Source organism: Schistocerca nitens, chromosome 8 (genome assembly GCF_023898315.1).
Source record: "Schistocerca nitens isolate TAMUIC-IGC-003100 chromosome 8, iqSchNite1.1, whole genome shotgun sequence".
Taxonomy (NCBI): Eukaryota; Metazoa; Arthropoda; class Insecta; order Orthoptera; family Acrididae; genus Schistocerca; species Schistocerca nitens.
Genome location: NC_064621.1, coordinates 35463307 through 35483625, shown reverse-complemented (window position 1 = coordinate 35483625; position 20319 = coordinate 35463307). Strand labels below are relative to the sequence as shown.

The window sequence follows — 20319 nt, the reverse complement described above, 5'->3', positions numbered from 1 at the left end:
AGAAAAGATTGCTGTATGGTGTGGCAGGTGGAAGTTGACGCTAAATAACGAAAAGTGTGAGGTGATCCACATGAGTTCCAAAAGAAATCCGTTGGAATTCGATTACTCGATAAATAGTACAATTCTCAAGGCTGTCAATTCAACTTAGTACCTGGGTGTTAAAATTATGAACAACTTCGGTTGGAAAGATCACATAGATAATATTGTGGGGAAGACGAGCCAAAGGTTGCGTTTCATTGGCAGGACACTTAGAAGATGCAACAAGTCCACTAAAGAGACAGCTTACACTACACTCGTTAGTCCTGTGTTAGAATATTGCTGCGCGGTGCGGGATCCTTACCAGGTGGGATTGACGGAGGACATCGAAAGGGTGCAAAAAAGGGCAGTTCGTTTTTTATTATCACGTAATAGGGGAGAGAGTGTGGCAGATATGATACGCGAGTTGGGATGGAAGTCATTAAAGCAAAGACGTTTTTCGTCGCGGCGAGATCTATTTACGAAATTTCGGTCACCAACTTTCTCTTCCGAATGCGAAAATATTTTGTTGGGCCCAACCTACATAGGTAGTAATGATCATCAAAATAAAATAAGAGAGAGCTCGAACAGAAAGGTTTAGGTGTTCGTTTTTCCCGCGTGCTGTTCGGGAGTGGAATGGTAGAGAGATAGTATGATTGTGGTTCGACGAACCCTCTGCCAAGCACTTAAATGTGAATTGCAGAGTAGTCATGTAGGTGTAGATGTAGATGTAGATGTAGAACAAAGTAAGACAAAGCAAAGATGATGTTCTTCACAGGAAATGCTCAATATGTCCACCATTATTCCTCAACAATAGCTGTAGTCGAGGAATAATGTTGTGAACAGCACTGTAAAGCATGTCCGGAGTTATGGATTGGCGTAGGATGTTGTCTTTCAGCGTCCCTAGAGATGTCGGTCGACCACGATGCACTTGCGACTTCAGGTAACCCCAAAGCCAATAATCGCATGGACTGAGGTCTGGGGACCTGGGACGCCAAGTATGACGAAAGTGGTGGCTGAGCAAACGATCATCACCAAACGACGCACATCTGTCGGACACTTTGTGAACTTTGTTTTTTTTGTCTAATAAATCCCCATGTCAGTCCATGCACGTGTGTTAATTTTTACCACTCTATCTACATTACTCCGTGGTTTATTAAGTTTTCAAATTTATACTGACTTTTTGATCACACGGTATTTATTTATGTTTTTCTATCAACAGAAGAGTCACTGTAATGGTTAATTTCATTTCAGTAAGTCATCTGTTCTTAGGTGTAGGTGAATCAATACAATTTGTCGCCAGAATATTGCGAAAAATACATTTTCCTTCAGTGCATCAACATTGGTTCACATGTTGATAGTTTTCAAAAGTAATGTCCCAGAATTCACTGCTGAATGTACTGTTATTATGCAGTATACATCTGTATCTATACGGCTATTCTGTAAATCACACTTGTACTCTGACAAAGTGTTCAATGAACTACCTTCATATCAACTCTAGAAGAGCGCGCGAAAAGAAAACGAACACCTGTATCTTTCCCTGCGAGCTCTGATTTCCCTTATTTTATTATGATGACCGTTTCTCCCTAGATCTGACAGCAACAGGAAACCCCAGATCCCGTATCATGTCCGCGACACCCTCTCCCCTATTTCTCGATAGTACGAGACGAGATGCCCTTCTTTCAACTACCTCGATGCACTCCGTTAAACCTGTCTGGTAACGATCCCACATGTGGGAGAAGTGCTTCAAAAGAGGACCGACAAGGGTAGTGTAGACATTCTCGTTAGATTTTTTTGCATCTTCAAAGCGTCCTGCCAATAAAAAGCAGTTTTTGGTTCGCCTTCCCCAAAACACTTTCTATGTGTCCTTTCCAGTTTAAGTTGTTCGTAATTCTAATTCATAGTTATTTAGTAGGACCTGTTTTGCGCAGTATGGAGGATCAACTCCGTCCTTTGTTAATTTATTTGGTATAAACCTCTCAATTGCTGTTGATACTATTTTTTTGAATTCAAGTCACATCTGGTATACAACTACACTGTTAATTTAGGAGAGGAGATTGTCTTTCAGGAAGGTAACAAGCAAATTTTTATTTGCTTTTTGAATACATACATCTTTCTTTTATTGTTGGTGGGTTTGGGAGTTACGGTATTCAGTCTCGCTACGACAACCCCATACCTGTATCCGTTCTGATGCTCGTTATTCGCTCAGGATTATTTGTCGCTAAGAGGTCAAGTGTGGTTTCACAGCCGTTTACTTTTCGAGTGGGTTCATGAACTAATTGCTCGAAATAACTATCAGAGAATGCGCTTAGCATAATCTTGGATGATATTTTACGTGTACCACCGGATTTAAACATGTATTTTCTCCAGGATATCGAGATTGAAGTCACCACCAACTATAACTGTGTGAGACAGGTTAAGTCACTGAAATTAGACTCAGGTTTTCTTTGAACATTGCAGCAGTTGTATCATCTGAGTTGGTAGGTCGACAAAAGAATCCAATCATTTTATTCCGGTTGCCAAGAATGGCCTCTACCCATACTAACTCACAGGAACTATTTAGTTCAATTTTGCTACAATATAAACTACTTCTCACAGCAACAAACACTGCACTGCCCAACTGTATTTAGCCTATCCTTGCTGAACACCGTTAGCTCCTTCGTATTTCGTCTGAACTTGTCTTTGGGTTTGGCCAGCTTTCAGTGCCTATAACGATTTGAGCGTCAGTGCTTTCTATTTTCGCTTGGAGCTCTGGTAATTTCCCAACACAACTATGATAATTTACAACTGTTATGCCGATGGTACCTAGATGTACGTTCTTCTTGTTTTCGATCTGCACCTTTTGAGACTGAAGCACTTTTTGTGTTTCCCCGAGACACTTTAACCTAAGAAACCTCCCAATCCACACCCATGTAGCTACCCATGTAGCTACCCATGTAGCTGACTTCTGCGTGTAATGGTCTCCTGAAGTATTTAGCAGAACCCGAAACCCCACCACCCTGTGGCTCAAGTTTACGTATTTGCATCCTACACGGTCAGAAAACCGTCTGACCCTCTGATTCAGACCCTCCACTCGGCTCTGTAGCAGTTTTCACAATCGGTTCTGTCGACTGTTTTGCAAATGGTGAGCTATTTTGTCTCACAAGCATGACAGGCAACCTTTACCATTTCAGATAGCCGCTCGAAACCAGAGGTAATCTCTTACAGTCCAAAGTAACACACATCATTGGTTCCGACGAGATCCACCAGCTGCAGTTGGCTACACTCTACGTTCTTCATGGCATCCGGAAAGACCCGTTCCACGTCTGGAATCATTCCACCTGGTACGCAAGCGGAGTGCACATTGGCTTTCTTCCCCTCCTTGGCAGCCATGTCCCTAAGAAGCGCCGTAACGTGCCTGAAATTGCAGGCCCCAACTGCTAATAATCCCACCCTCTGGGACTGCCCAGATATTGCAGGCTGAGAGGTTTCTGAAACAACAGCATCTGGATGAGAGACAGTGTCAGGCACAGATAGCACCTGGAACCTGTTAGTTAGACTAACCGCGCTAACAGCGGAGGCCTTATGTTCGTTCAGTCGACCAGGAAGTCTCTTGCAGCCCGCGATGCCGCGTGGTGACCTCCTACCCGACCACAGGTGAGGGGTCAACCTCAGTGAGAGCAGTACTGGGCTGGCCACCAGTGCACACCGATCAGTGGACTCTGGGTAGTGCTGGATGTCCGTTGGATCACCACGCTCGGTCCCCAACTGTGATGCGTGTCCACTACAACCTCAAGCAGTGTAACAGAAGCCATCACAGCCTGGGGCTGACAGCGAAGTGTCACCAACGCAGTTCGCATTTGCACACAGCAATCACAGTTCGTATTCATACTAAAGACAGAGGAAAACTACACTAAGCAAACAAACGACTATAACACGCGCTGCCGATCTCTGTCTTAGACACTAACAAACATAAGAACTGTGGATAGTAAATTAAAATAGATACGCAGAGATGCAAAAGCTAAACTGCCAAAGCACACAGATGAGACTAAATAATTCGCTCCTGGTTAGGAACTTCTAAAAGTCATAAATATTTCAGACACAAACGAAATTGCGAGAACTGTGTCTATACCTCGTTCATCATAAGAATAAACCTGATGCAAATAAATACAAACGCGATGTTTGGTCAAGCAGCCGTAGCTCTCGTACACTGGTGTTGTTCCGCTCTTGGAAGTAGGTCCAACTTATGTATTGGATATCTTATTACTATGCCACTCTAAATGAATAAGACATTCTGATGTATCATCAGCCACTAAAGTCTTTCTTAATCGTACTTAGCTTACATAATTTTTGTTTCAAAAATCGTCAGTTTCTGTAATCTCTACTTGTGCTCTGATTGTCTCTCTGTTAATACGTACCGTGAAAATGGATGACACTGCTTCCTGCTTCGTAGTGAAACACTCTTAATGGCGAGAAAGAAGTTTTTCTTAATGTTTTTCACAATATTACAGAGAAAAACCAGCTTAGACGTATTTAGTGGACTATATAATAAATTTAAGATAGCTGATGTGATTGTATGCATACCGTATACTGTAGCGCCGTGGAATGACACTCGTGTATGCAAGTAGGCGGCGGTTCGAAACACATTGTGAGTACAGCTTTTTTTGTTCGGTTTGTATATGTCAATCACTTAAATATGAAATTCATGAAATGTATATTTTATTTAACGCATACTTAACCATAATTTTTCAACAAAAATGCACGTCTCCCTAGTTTCTACTTATATTCGCACGTAAAATTCTGGTTTTCATTGCAAATATACATTTTTAATTATCGATATTTTATATAAGATTGTTGAAGTTAAGAAAACATTAGACAATTAAATTTTTTGGGGAAAAATGAAAAATCAGATATACTTTATTTGAATATACCCCTTGTTTTGTAGGACATATGTTGTCTCACAGAGTGATAAGCGTCGTAGAAACACGGAAAACAATAATTTTCACGGCGTCGAGCACACTGTACAAACGCCTCATTTTCACGGTTGTCATCTTCACACTGCAATCTGAACCCAACAGATGTGCAGCAAAGCTAAAGTATTTGTCGCCAAAAGTAACGAGACATTTAAGCTGTCAAACGTGCTGTAAGTAATGCACGAAGCTTCGTGACACGTCGCTGCCGAATGATGACGAAATGCAGAACAGCATATCATAAAGGAGGAGGAGGAAATGCGGATTTTTTTTGGTGGCTTGCAATTCTGTTGCCGATCGCCTCGTTATCAACGTAGCAGTACTGAAATGTATTCCTCAGTGTCCGATATGAAAGGAGTTCAGAGATTACCAGACGAATGACAGTAATACCTTGAGTGGCTTCAGTATTTAACTACATGGAAAATCAGCAGTGCGCTTTTACGCCACACAGAGCTCATGCAGAAAAATTACCTTTGTTAAAGTCAGGAATTTTCATCACTCTAGTTTTTCATTACAGTACTGTGTTAGCTAAAATCGAGAGCATGTCATGTTTTCCGTACGGTTACCTGAGAAGCGTATCTCCTTAGTTTAGCCATATATTATTTCCTCCTGTTTAAAAAATGAATGACATTCAAACTTATATGGTTTCTCTGCTCGTCTCTTTTTACGTCTTTACTGCAACTGTTCACGTCACTGCAGTTTCGTTGGGTCACTTGCCTGGCCAGTGCTGTCCAAGTTAAATGCGCCGGTGAAGTTATTGCCCCGTATCGTCGCTGAATAGGTATACGCGTAATGCACAACACAAAACGTATTCTTATTATCGTACTTGACTGTACTCGAGACAGCTTGGCCTCTGCGCCACGTGAATCGGGACCCAGTGAGGTCCCAGAAAACGCGGAAGAATGCACAGTGCAATGTTTACATGAGGTTTACTCTTATTATGAACGGAATATGGTAAATATTAAAGTAACACGTAGAAATTCAAAAATTAGACTACCAAACCACACAGATAAAACTATATAATTCGCTTCTGGCTAGGAACTCGTAAAATTTCACAAAATCGGTTACTTCCCTGTTGAATATTTACCATGTAACCTTCTCACTGGTGTGAGTCTAAGTGAATGAAGTGTACGAGGCGTTCGTACGTTTCTTAAGTGTTTTATTGTGTCAGGAGGACTACGAACGGTATTCTTATACAAATTTATATTTAATTGTGATCATGAAAATGTATAGTGTAATCTGGGAGAGAGATCTGATCGATTAACAAGAACACGGAGTCCTACATTCTTTACATGACCACGAACACTGAACTGTCGAAACTGGAAGGCAAGACAGCATGGACAGCGCATATCATTGCCTTCGCGGTGAGTTGTCAACTACGGTAGATCGAAGTGAGGGTAAATGTAATGTTATGATTTTTGTATATGCATTAGGATGTTTGTTACACCTCCTTTTGTTTTTGATTCTTCTCTTCTGCAGTCACAGTTTAACAAATGATACCGTGGTTATTCCATCACCTGAACTGTCAAAAGTCCTACGTGGACGAGACTCATTACACTGTGTTTAACGCGGTCGCTCTGATAATTTTGATTTTGTTTAAAAATCAGTGTACCTAGATCATAAACTCTTCTCAAGTTCAAAATTGCTTTTTTTTTTACAGCTCAGGTTTTTATCTCGGTGCATTCTTCAACAAACCAACATTCTATTTTTAAGGCACTGCGACAAACTAATAAATAATATTTTCTCGTTTTCATATATTATGCATCCCCATTCTCCTCGATTACTTTGTAAACGAGTGTAGAATATTTACAGTAACCACTGCAGACTCTTTAAATAGAGCCAAATGCGTCTGATCCTAATAAGAATTTCTATAGTCACAAAAGGCGAAATAACTCCCATGTTACTTGTAGGATGTTCATCCTTGCTCTTCCTATAAATTTGTGTGGACGTTTTCAGTATTATTGGTCATGCCAATTGAGGAGCTACTCGACCGAACAGTAGCGGCTTCGGTCAAGACTACTACTTGAAATCGAAGTCGAACCAGCAACATTTTTTGCGAAAAATTTATCTACTCTGCCAAGCGTTTTTAGAACATTTGCTTCGCGTTCTCGCCTTTCCTACGACAATTTCCAAAATGCCGCCCCACTTAATTTTACATATTCGCTTTTTTCTCTCCAACAGTCAAAACAAAAGAAAAAAATTGTAAAACGAAAGAAAGAACGACTGTAGCCACTTCCAGTCGTACTACACTGCACATGAGGACAAAGCTTTCTACTGTAAATACGGTACACGAGCACAAAGATTCATTGTCGCCCGTTTCTCCGTTGTCAGTGAACAGTAGAAACACAGCTGCCGTCTGGAATTCGTCTCGTAAAGAAAACGGGACAGTCCCTTTTTTGGCTTCTGTTTCCCGCGTCGCCGGAATTTTATCTGGGACGCAAATATGTTCTGAATATCCTTGACGCTGTCTTTCTAATTTAAAAAGCAAATAATTTTTGCAATTTCTTGCTGTGAGGTGTGCTGGATCGACTCATATTACACTTATTCTTATAACTTTTTAGCGCTTTCTGTGGGTAGAGAAGACAGACTATAAAGTTTAAGTAGTGTTGTTGGCAGTTCATGTGGTGTGTTGCCATTTGTGTGAACATTGCTGTTATGTTTACACGCATACGCACCTTTTGTTCCAACATAAAATAAAAATAACCTTTCCTCGAAGGAAAACAGTTAGTTAAGAGGTTTAATATAAAATTCGCAATGCCACGTACTATTCGATACCACAGAGTGGGAACTTTTATATCGTGCATGTTGCAGCACAATAAATGAGACAAACGAAAGTTGGTTTCTTCTTCTTTCTTCGCCAAAAAAAAGGAAGGAAGTAAATAAATACAATTTTTATACTGTTGTGAAGTGTATTTCACACATTATCAGATATTCTGCTTATGTTCTTTTCGTATAAACATATGTTTAAACATGCGAAACATTCCCAGTATCGACATGTTTTGTTAAACGGGTGTCATTAAATCGAAGTTCAGATACTGAAGACCACAGAGTTTCACATTAATTACAGTCATGGAGGGTTGACTTGATACTTTCCCGTAATTTCTACAGGAAATTTAAGTTGAGATGGTTTTTACATACTGAGACCCACACATGTTACAGTATTTAAGAAATTGTTGATTATCACAGCTTTCGCGGGGTCTCGGTATTTTCACGGGGAAAATACGGTAGGGTTAAGCAGAAGTCGACAACATTCTCGGAATAATAACAACGTTTCAAACATTGTTTTGTAAATTGCCGTCCAGACAGCTTACTTCAAAATATTTTGAACAATCATGAACATGACACGAGATAGAAACCCAATGTTAAATTTACATTCCATCACCAAGTAAACTATGTATATTTCCAAGCATGTACTGCCGAATTTTGTTCTTAGGCTTATTTAAAGTAGCAAGCTGTTTAACAATATTAAAAAATTTTGTCATTTGTAAACGCAGTTATTTTAAAACGTAAAAGGTTAAAATGGATAGAGAGCAAAAAATGCCGCCCCCTTAAGGTGCCGGTCTCTATGACCGTGCCTGCGGGCCTATATGTACACTACTGGCCATTAAAATTGCTACACCACGAAGATGGAAGTGCTACAGACGCGAAATTTAACCGACATGGAGAAGATGCTGTGATATGCAAATGACTAGCTTTTCAGAGCATTCACACAAGATTGGCGCCGGTGGCGACATCTACAACGTGCTAACATGAGGAAAGTTTCCAACCGATTTCTCATACACAAACAACAGTTGACAGGCGCTGGCTGGTGAAACGTTGTTGTGATGCCTCGTCTAAGGAGAAGAACTGCGTACCATCACGTTTCCGACTTCGATAAAGGTCGGATTGTAGCCTATCGCGATTGCGGTTTATCGTATCGCGACATTGCTGCTCGCGTTAGTCGAGATCCAATGTCTGTTAGCAGAATATTGAATCGGTGGGTTCAGGAGGGTAATACGGAACGCCGTGCTGGATGCCAACGGCCTCGTATCACTAGCAGTCGAGATGACAGGCATCTTATCCACATGGCTGTAACGTATCGTGCAGCCACGTCTCGATCCCTGAGTCAACAGATGGGGACGTTTGCAAGACAACAACCATCTACACGAACAGTTCGACGACGTTTGCAGCAGCATGGACTATCAGCTCGGAGACCATGGCTGCGATTACTCTTGAAGCTGCATCACAGACAGGAGCGCCTGCGATGGTGTACTAAACGACGAACCTGGGTGCACGAATGGCAAAACGTCATTTTTTCGGATGAATCCAGGTTCTGTTTACAGCATCATGATGGACGCATCCGTGATTGGCGACATTGCGGTGAACGCACATTGGAAGCGTGTATTCGTCATCGCCATACTGGCGTTTCCCCGGCGTGATATTATGGGGTGCCATTGGTTACACGTCTCGGTCACCTCTTGTTGGCATTGGCGGCATTTTGAACAGTGGACGTTACGTTTCAGATGTGTTACGACCCGTGGGTCTACCCTTCAATCGATCCCTGCGAAACCCAACATTTCAGCAGGAGAATGCACGACCGCATGTTGCAGGTCCTGTACGGGCTTTTCTGGATACAGAAAATGTTCGACTGCTGCCCTGGCCAGCACATTCTCCAGATCTCTCACCAATTGGAAACGTGTGGTCAATGGTGGCAGAGCAACTAACTGTGGTATCGTGTTGAAGCTGCATGGGCAGCTGTACCTGTACACGCCATCCAAGCTCTGTTTGACTCAATGCCCAGGCGTATCAAGGCCGTTATTACAGCCAGAGGTGGTTGTTCTTGGTACTGATTTCTCAGGATCTATGCACCCAAACTGCGTGAAAACGTAATCACATGTCAGTTCTAGTATAATATATTTGTCCAATGAATACCCGTTTATCACCTGCATTTCTTCTTGGTGTAGCAATTTTAATGGCCAGTAGAGAAAATCCGCCGCCGCATGAGAGTGATGTGCGGCAGTGGGGCACTAACTGTGAAGCAGGACGTTCAGGGCTCCACTATGCGGGCGGTCAGCCAAGGAAACAAGTGCTAACCAACGATCTTCCTCAGCCAGTGGATCAAACGACTCGAGAAGATGGTCTACTAAGAGCAATTTCGAGCAGCTAACTATACTGCAGTGCCTGATAACTGTGCAGGGTGCAAACAAAATTTAATTAACAGTTGTAAATAGCCGTTCAGCCCCTGTATTTTACCCATGCTACCTTCAGAATTTCAAAGAGAGTATTCTAATCAACATTGACAAAAGCTTTCTCTAAGTCTACAAATGCTATAAACGTGGGTTCGCCTTTCAGCACCCTATTCTCTAAGTCGTAAGGTCAGTATTGCCTCACGGGTTCCTACATTTCTGCGAAATCCAAACTGATCTTCCCCGAGGTCGGCTTCTATCAATTTTTACGTTCTTTTGTAAGGCATTCGTGTTAGTACTTTACAACTATGACATATTAAATTGATGTTTCGGTAATATTTACACCTGTCAGCACTTGCTTTCTTTGGTATTGGAACTACCACATTCTTTTTGAAGTTTGACGGTATTTCTCCTGTCTTACGTATCTTGCATACCAGATGGAGGAATTTTGTCGTGGCTGGCTCTCCCAAGGCTATATTTCAGTGCTCTGTAAATTGTTCTCATTTCTCACATCTCCTCTTCATCTACGTCATCTCCCATGTCTATGATATTGTCTGCAAATTCATCTCCCTTGTATAGACCCTCTATATACTCTTTCGACCTTTCTACACTCCAATAACTCTTTTTTTTAAAAAAAAAAAAAGCACCACGAAGAAGTTATTCGAATGGGGCTAAAAACGGTACGTGTGATGTGCATAAACGGACAAACCAGTGCTGAGAATTTCAGAAAAACTGGAAGATTTATTCGAGAGGAACAGCTTCACAATTTGAGCGAGTCATTAAAGTGTTGCATCGCCTCTGACCCTTAAACAACCAGTTATCCAGCTTGGCATTGATATACCGAGTTGTTGGGTGCCCTCCTGACTGGTATCGCGTCCAATTATGTCCAATTGGCGCGTTGTATCGTCAGAATCCAGAGCTAACTGGAGGGCCCTACCTGCAATGTTCCGAATGTGCTCAACTGGGGAGAGAACAGGCGATCTCGCTGGCCAAGGTAGAAGCACGAAAACAACAAGTAGAAACTCTCGCCGCGTACGGGCAGGCAGTATGTCGCTGAAGTTTAAGCCCAGCATAGTTTGCTGCGCAGAGCAACAAAACAGGGCGTGAAATATCGCTGCCGTACCGCTGTTCTGTAAGGATGTCGTGGATAACATCTATGGGGTCCTGCTATGGAAAGAAGTGGCACTGAGACCATCACTGCCGGTTGTCGGGTTGTATGGTGGGCGGTAGTTACGTTGGCAATCCAAAGCTGTCCTGGGCGTCTCGAGTCACGTCTGGAATCTCATTGACTGGAGTAGGATTGTCTTCAACGGTGAGTCCCGCTTCGAATTGAGCCCCGATGGCTCCCCAGACAGTGGTGGCATGCCAACCTCATTGCCGCCAGCCGTACAGCCCGGCAGCAAGGGGTGATGGTCTGCGGTGACATTTCCTTTCATAGCAGGACCCCTTTGGTTGTCGTCCGTGTCACCTTTAGACCACAACGGTACGTCAGCGATATTCTACGCCCCATTTTGTTGCTCTTCCTGGCAAGCCGTACTGGGCTTACACTTCAGTAAGACGATGCCCTCCCGCACAGGTCGAGAGTTTCCACCGCCTGTCTTCGTGCTTGCCAAACCGTATCTTGACCAACAAAATAGCCCAGTTGACCACATTTGGAACATTATGGGCAGGGCCCTTCAATCACCTCGGGATTCTGACGATCCTTCGCACGAACTGGATAGAAGTCGGCGCGATATCCCTCAGGTGGACATCCAAAGACTCAGTCGATCAATGCTAAGCCGAATAACTGCCTGCATAAGTGAAAGAGGTGAAGCAATGCGTTATTACACTCGCTCAAATTGTGAAGCTGTTTCAGTTCAAAAAATCGTCCAATTTTTCTGAAATTGTAATCATTTGTTTGTCTGTACATCTACTGATTTCCGCCCCATTCGGATAATTTCTTCATGACGCTTCATTTTTTTATTTTTTCAAGTCTCGTAAATAGAAATTCTCGTGTAGTAATACGAATGAAGTTGGAAAACAGTTCTTGAAGGTGACGTATAGCTTTTCCTTTCGTTTTGCAGGACGTTCAGCTGGCAACATTGGAAGGAATATTGTGTGGAATAGTTGTAAAACTGTACAGTAGTTTTTACAAACGCAATGGATTGTACCAGTTGTCTGGGACATTAATCGAATAGAGTAACCATAAACACGTTATCTACATTTTGTCAAAAACAGCACTGTCTTGTATTAAGTAATTTCTTGTATTGATGGGTTACGTAAAAAAATACATTTTAATGTGTGAGTGTAAAAGTTTGAACAGTTGTGTAAAGGAAGCGCTAGTTATTTTTTTAAATTTCGAAACGCCTGTGGATACGTGGATACGTGTTACCAAGCAAAATTTTCTATTTTGGGATATACGTTTCCTGTTGTTTGCAGTAGGCCTATCTGTAAAGACGAGCTCTATTTCTTGGATTCCTTGTGGTTGTGAATTTATCATTAGTCGTCGTTTTATTCTCTGGCATAGTGACTGTGTTTTATACATTCCATACATGAACAGTAGAACGCCTACTTTTCCTTGTAGTTCGTGATTTTTTAGTTTCTACCTTTGTAAAAAACGGTTCATTATCTCTTAAATGCACTTGTGCAGCGGATCATCAATTCCCCAAGTTTTCCTCCGGCATGTTGCATCCCCTTTTTATCCACTCTTTGACTAGCCGCTTTGTGTTCACAGCAAATTCTGAAGCATGCGATCTTAGAAGAATGATTCATTGTCTTAGCTTTAACGCTACGTAAATTTTTTCCACGTAAGATTTTATCCGAAGATAAGCGCCGTCAAATCTAACAGTTCAAATTTTTTCATCTTTTCTAGCACTTTTCCTGGATCATCACACGTACATAAACGTTTCATTCTGCGGCTCGTCTGATATTTCCATAATGAGTGTTCATCCATTTTTGTCGACCATTAGGATCTATCATTAGCTTAGTTTCGTCGAAGAAAACTTTGTGATTGAGCTGTTTAATCACTGTGTTGACATTCTGTCTTCAGATAGTTAAGTCATCACTGAAGGTCCGACGATTAACAAGAATTTGTTCCAGCTGGCAGCCTAGCATCAGTTACCTCTTTCTACTTGGATATTACCTGCAATTGAGGATCTGTAAAACAAGCGTGTTTTACTTGTATTAAACGGTTATTTTAAGTAAAACATTACATATTATAAGGGGCGATCAAAATGTTTCCGTCTGAGGACGTTGCTGTAGCGTTTATGCAACTGCGATGGTGGTATACAAGCACGAACATTTACGCAACGGATTACTGTGGTATTGGTGTCTTTCTGACGTGCATGCGCTATATGTGGAAACGTGAACTATGGCGACATTATTACGAGATGAGTCCGAAGAGGACCAGCGTGCTGTTGTTATTCTTACCGTGGCCGCTGAAGGGCAAACACCAATAGACATCCATCGGAGAAGAAGAATGTATCTGGGGCAGCATGTCCGTCGGAAACCACCACTGTGGAACGGCGCGCCAAGTTCTGAGCTCGTCGCGGTTCGACACAAGACGCCAGTCGATCTGAGAGAGCCGGCCGCTGTGACCGAGCGGTTCTAGGCCCTTCAGTCCGGAAGCGCGCTGCTGCGACTGTCGCAGGTTCGAATCCTGCCTCGGGCATGGATGTGTGTAATGTTCTTAGGTTAGTTAGGTTTAAGTAGTTCTAAGTTTAGGGGACTGATGACCTCAGATGTTAAGTTCCATACTGCTTAGAGGCATTTGAACCATTTTTTAATCTGAGAGACTTCGAGAAGTAGGGCCAACTAATGTGGGAGGCACTGCAGTATTCGCCTTATAGTCCTGACCTCTCCCTAGCGATTATCACAGTCCATTAAAAAAGGCCTTGAAAGGTCGACGATTACAGTCGGAGGAGCATGTGCAGCAGGCGGCTCCGAACGTTCACGCGGCAGGACACAATGTTGTACCAAACGGGTATCTTCAGCCTGCGGCGTCGATAGGATGATTACCTCAATGCTCACGACAATTTTGCCTGATCTGTATACCGAATCTGGACACGCGGCCTTCTAACGCAAAACTTTTTGACCGCCCCTTATAGATACAAATCAATGTACATATGTGTAATGCTACGTTATTAAACACATCTGTCTACAGTAAACACTATGAAACGTAATTTTGTCTTTTTTTTGTTTACACAGTGTGAAGTTCGGGCTGTACGAAGTGGACTTCGACGACCCAGACTTGCCAAGGACACCAAAGGCATCCGCTGGCGTGATGGGCGATATTTTCAGGACCAAACAGCTACCTACCGACTTCTTGCGATCTTTTGTGTAAATGTCTGTGAAACTGTTATAGTTCTCCATGCTCTGGCAGTACGCCAGAACCCCTGATCTTCGCTTTTGATGTTTCCTCCAGCCGTGTAAAAATGTGAAAGTCGAAGTGTGAGTTAATAAGTCATCATACTGTACTCGTAGGTATCATTTTATTCGTTGATTTCTCCCTATCCTCCTGCAATAACGTACTTCCTTTGTTGTTAATCTGGTGTCGTCTCTCGTAAATCAAAATGGTGTAATCTTCCTGAATTTCAGATTCTTAGTATGCGATACTCAGCACACGCAGCGTACTAAATTATCACCGAACAGGCTTGGAAACAATAACAGCGCTTCGTTCAGAATAAAATATTTTGCTTGGGTGTTAACAGCTTGTCCTTAAATAATGAGTCAGTTCAGATGTCTCAATAACAATTGAAACACCTCTCATCACGGGTGAGTTATGTATGGTAATGAGCTCACACATTACGTCATGCACACTGACTAAAATTTTCAACTCAGTTGACGAGAGTTTACCGTTGTAGATAAAACCACGCGTTGTACACTCTTTTTTTTTCACTTCGAATCACCCATCTTTGGGGTAGTCAGATCAATCACTTCTTAGATGCTTGTGCTCTCTTTACTCCCCATAGTTCTTCATTCTATCTGATCTCTTCTTTCTTTCTTCCTCTGATATCTGAATTGGTTTCCTGGTGGTGATCTTAACTTGGAACCTCTTAGTTATGTCTTTGGTCACGATCCTGGTTCTTTAACATGACGTCGGTAATCTGGAGTTCTCTCAAATCCTATTCCACTGCCTTAAACCATTTGGGTTTAGTCTTTTTTTTTTTTTGTAAAAGAGATCAAAGATTTGTTTAGTTAGTCTCTCGAGACTCATTCGGAGTATGTGTCCATAGAAATCCATCCTCCATTTCCTCATGGTTTCCGAGAGTCTCTCCGACTTTGCATAGAAGGCTTCGTTTCTACAGAAAACGTCTTTGTCATTCTGGAATTTGGGACCGATAATCTTGCTCAAAATGTCCCTCTCCTTGATTTCCAGTTTCTCCATTTGCGTTTCCCTCCCCATGACTAGTGTATCTGCTGCATGGAGTGTTTCCGTCTTAATTACTGTGCTATAAAGCCTTATTTTAGTGTTCCAAGACAGAGCATTCCTACTGTACATGTTTATGGTTTTCTGGAAAACTAGTTCCATTATGGTTCTTCTTGCTTACATGTCTTTCCCTACAAGGTACACTCTTTATTCAAGCAAAATAAAATATTTGTTTCAAGATAAAGTTTTGTAGTTTGGCACATTAAGTGAAGTGAACATTACATTTTTGATTCTGGAAAAAGAATCCCGCTGAGTGAAACGAACAAAATTGACGAAGATTCAGCAAAAGCTAACTGCGGACTCGAAAGGAAGAATGCTATCAAGAAATGTTGATCTGATGCAACACATTAAAGTGTTAACTTGTACGGCGTCTGTTAAAAACAGAAAACTGTATCCAACATGAGAACCTGACTAAATCGAAACGCGGTTCGACAGACACCAATACACGAACTGCACAACGGAACAATCTGTCAGTATTTTAGAGATATTCTGGTATGACTCGATTAATAAACAACTTCTGTAGGCAGTTCCTGTCCTTGAGGATGAAGATAAAAAATTAAATCACGGATACGATTAATCATACATGGAATGACAACGCCACACCATCTGAAAACAATATGATAAGAACTCGGCAGGCGCAACTTCGCTGTTCCGCAGCGTGACTTACCGGACTTTTATAAAATTGACCCTAACATACAGCTGTGACTCCTCATAGATATTGTTCTGTCACAGTAAAAAACAATAATCCACACTAACATTAGTGACAAGGTAGTCATTCATTATTACTTCATAAAGAGCATGAGGTACGAGAATTAGTCCGACCAAAGTAAAGAAACTGGAAAAATTCAAATAAATTACGGTCTATTAGAGTAATTACTACAACAAACAGTCGCATAAATTAGTACAACACACAGCATATTGATCACTTAAAACATTTACATTTCGCTCCTGTCAAGAATCGGCAATATTAATAAAATAAAGTAATCAGAATGAGATTTTCACTCTGCAACGGAGTGTGCGCTGATATGAAACTTCCTGGCAGATTAAAACTGTGTGCTGGACTGAGATTCGAACTCGGCACCTTTGCCTTTCGTGGGCAAGTGCTCTACCATCTGAGCTACCCAAGCATGAATCACGCCCCGTCCTCTCAGCTTTACTTCCGCCAGTACCTCATCTCCTACTTCCCAAACTTAACAGAAGCTCTCCTGCGAACCTTGCAGAACTAGCACTCCTGGAAGAAAGGATGGTAGAGCATTTGCCCGCGAAAGACAAAGGTCCCGAGTTCGAGTCTCTCTCCAACACACGGTTTTAATCTGCCAGGAAGTTTCATATCAGCGCACACTCCGCTGCAGAGTAAAAATCTCATTCTGAAAACATCCCCCAGGCTGTGGCTAAGCCATGTCTCCGCAATATCCTTTCTTCCAGGACTGCTAGTTCTGCAAGGTCTGCAGGAGAGCTTCTGTGAAGTTTGGAAAGTAGGAGACGAGGTACTGGCGGAAGAAAAGATGTGAGGACGGGGCGTGAGTCATGCTTGGGTAGCTCAGATGGCAGAGCACTTTTCCCGCGAAAGGTAAAGGTCCCGAGTTCGAGTCTCGGTCCAGCACACAGGTTTAATCTGCCCGGAAGTTTCAAAATAAAGTAATATTTCCCATATGTATGGTGAATGAAAACTGCCTATCGCGGGTTCAATATGAAAGTAACCAATGCTGAATATTCGGCGTAATCGTCACTCTGCTGCATGGTTCACCAACAAAACCTAATCAGTCATTTTGCCACCAAATACATTCGAAGACGCTAGAAAAGAAGCGGTAACACCTTGCTACGGATCCTTCGCAGAGTACGTAGGGAGAATCAATTCAGAAAACATACCTTGCTCTCTCAAAACTAATACTGCAGCCACCTTCTGTACCAATACTACTCTAAGGTGGCACATGTCATGGGACAGCGCTATGCACATATACAGATGGCGGTAGCGTCACGTGATCAAGGTACAAAAGGGTCGTGCACTGGCGAAGCTGTCATTTGCACGCAGGTGATTCGTGTGAAAAGGTTCCCGACGTGATTGTTGACACACGACGGCGTTAACAGACTCTGAACGCGAAATGATCGTTGGAGATAGGCGCATGACACATTCCGTTTCGGAAATCGTTAGGAAATTCAGTATTCCACGATCCACAGTGTCAAGGATTACCTTTCACCACGGACAATGCAATGGCCGACGGCCTTCACTTAACGACCGAGACCAGCGGCGTTTGCGTAGGTTTGTCAGAGCTAACAGATTAGCAACTCTGCGTGAAATCAATGTGGGACGTACGACGAACGTAACGGTTAGGACAGCGACACAAAATTTGGCGTTAATGGGACACGACAGCAGACGACCGACGCGAGTCGCGAGTGCTTTTGTCAACAGCACGACATCGCCTGGGCTAGTGATCATATCAGTTGGGCCACAAACGATTAGAAAACGGTGGCCTAGTCAGATGCGTCCCGATTTCAGTTATTAAGATCTTATGGTAGGGTTCGAGTGTGGCGTAGACCCTACGAAACCATGGATGCAAGTTGTCAATAAGGCACTGTGTAAGATGGTGTTGACTCCATAACGGTGTGGGCAGGGCAGGGTCTTCTGGATGTTCGGGTACTTGAAGGCCATTTGCAGGCATTCCTGGACTTCATGTTCCCAAACAACGATGGAATGACGATGCGCCATATCACGAGGACATGATATCTGACAACTGGTTCAAAGAAGTTCTGGACAAATCGAGCGAACGATTTGGCCACTCAGATCTCCCGACTTGAGCCCCGTCGAACATTCATAGGACATCATCGACAGGTTATCTCCTGCACAAATTCCTGTACCGGCAGTGCTTTCGCAGTTACGGTCGGCCAGAGAAGCAAGTATTTCTGCAGGGGCCTTCCAACGACCTGCTACGAGGAGCTGCTGCGCTACGCCGGCCTTAAGGACACGATATTGGCAGGTATTGTGTGACTTTCTCCACCTCAGTGTAATTACAATCCCAAAGAAAGCAGGTGTTGAGAGATGCGAAAATACCGAACTTCAGTTTAATAAGTCACAGCTGCAAAATACTAACGCGAATTCTTTACAGACGAATGGAAAAACTGGTAGAAGCTGACCTCGCGGAAGATCAGTTTGGAATCAGTAGAAATGTTGGAACACGTGAGGCAATACTGACCCTACGACTTATCATAGAAAATAGATTAAGGAAAGGCAAACCTACGTTTCTAGCATTTGTAGACTTAGAGAAAGCTTTTGACAATGTTGACTGGAATACTCTCTTTCAAATTCTGAAGGTGGCAGGGGTAAAATACAGGGAGCGAAAGGCTATTTACAATTTGTACAGCAACCAGGTGGCAGTTATAAGAGTCGAGGGACATGAAAGGGAAGCAGTGGTTGGGAAGGGAATGAGACAGAGTTGTAGCCTCTCCCCGATGCTATTCAATCTCTATATTGAGCAAGCACTAAAGGAAACAAAAGAAAAATTCGGAGTAGGTATTAAAATCCATGGAGAAGAAATAAAAACTTTGAGGTTCGCCGATGACATTGTAATTCTGTCAGAAACAGCAAAGGAAGAGCAGTTGAACGGAATGGACAGTGTCATGAAACGAGGGTATAAGATGAACATCAACAAAAGCAAAACGAGGATAATGGAATGTAGTCGAATTAAGTTGGGTGATGCTGAGGGAATTAGATTAGGAAATGAGACACTTAAAGTAGTAAAGGAGTTTTGCTATTTGGGGAGCAAAAGAATTGATGATGGTCGAAGTAGAGAGGATATTAAATGTAGACTGGCAATGGCAAGGAAATCGTTTCTGAAGAAGAGAAATTTATTAACATCGAGTATTGATTTAAGTGTTAGGAAGTCGTTTCTGAAAGTATTTGTATGGAGTGTAGCCATGTATGGAAGTGAAACGTGGACGATAAATAGTTTACACAAAAAGAGAATAGAAACTTTCGAAAAGTGGTGCTACAGAAGAATGCTGAAGATCAGATGGGTAGATCACATAACCAATGAGGAGGTATTGAATAGAATTGGGGAGAAGAGGAGTTTGTGGCACAACTTGACTAGAAGAAGGGATCGGCTGGTAGGACATGTTCTGAGGCATCAAGGGTTCACCAACTTAGTACTGGAGGGCAGCGTGGAGGGTAAAAATCGTAGAGGGAGACCAAGAGATGAGTACACTAAGCAGATTCAGAAGGATGTAGGCTGCAGTAGGTACTGGGAGATGAAGAAACTTGCACAGGATAGAGTAGCATGGAGAGCACCATCAAACCAATCTCAGGATTGAAGACCACATAATCAACAGTGTAATATCATGCACTCCTTCCCTTCAACCGAGTGGCAACAGAATTATCAGGCGACAGCTTGTCCGATACAGAAAACTGTCAACCAACCTCTTCCGGCTCAGCACTGGCTCCTCGCATCAACTCACAATAACATGTACCTCAAGCACAAAACGGCTCGGCACCGCCTACACTTAACAGCATGTGCTGCGCTAAATGGAAGGGTCCACAGAGGACTGCACACATCTGACAGTGGGCTGGCCGCCACGTTCAACTCCATCCATACAACGGACTCTTCACAAAAGCCGCATTGCAACTGCCCCCTGTCCTTCCTTCCAACACAACGCACTTACGTGACACCACCGCGCCCTAGGCGTTCCTCACTCCAAAGATCCGTAGTGAAACGTAAACACTTCCGAAGTAGCAGGCGGATATCTAAAGGGACCAGCAAACTGTAGGAAAGCCCGCATCTCGTGGTCGTGC

General features: G+C 42.7%; 1 protein-coding gene across 2 annotated transcripts in view; it reads left to right on the top strand.

Annotated features, from left to right (window-relative positions):
- The window catches only part of LOC126199264 (myrosinase 1-like), a 152431-nt gene extending 137842 nt beyond the window's left edge, over positions 1-14589 (top strand). For both annotated transcript variants that reach the window (XM_049936068.1, XM_049936067.1), the window contains one exon: positions 14315-14589. In XM_049936068.1, the coding sequence (XP_049792025.1) occupies positions 14315-14450 (136 nt within the window). In that variant the 3' untranslated portion in view covers positions 14451-14589. The remainder of the gene's footprint in view (positions 1-14314) is intronic.
- Positions 14590-20319: the final 5730 nt, after the last annotated feature.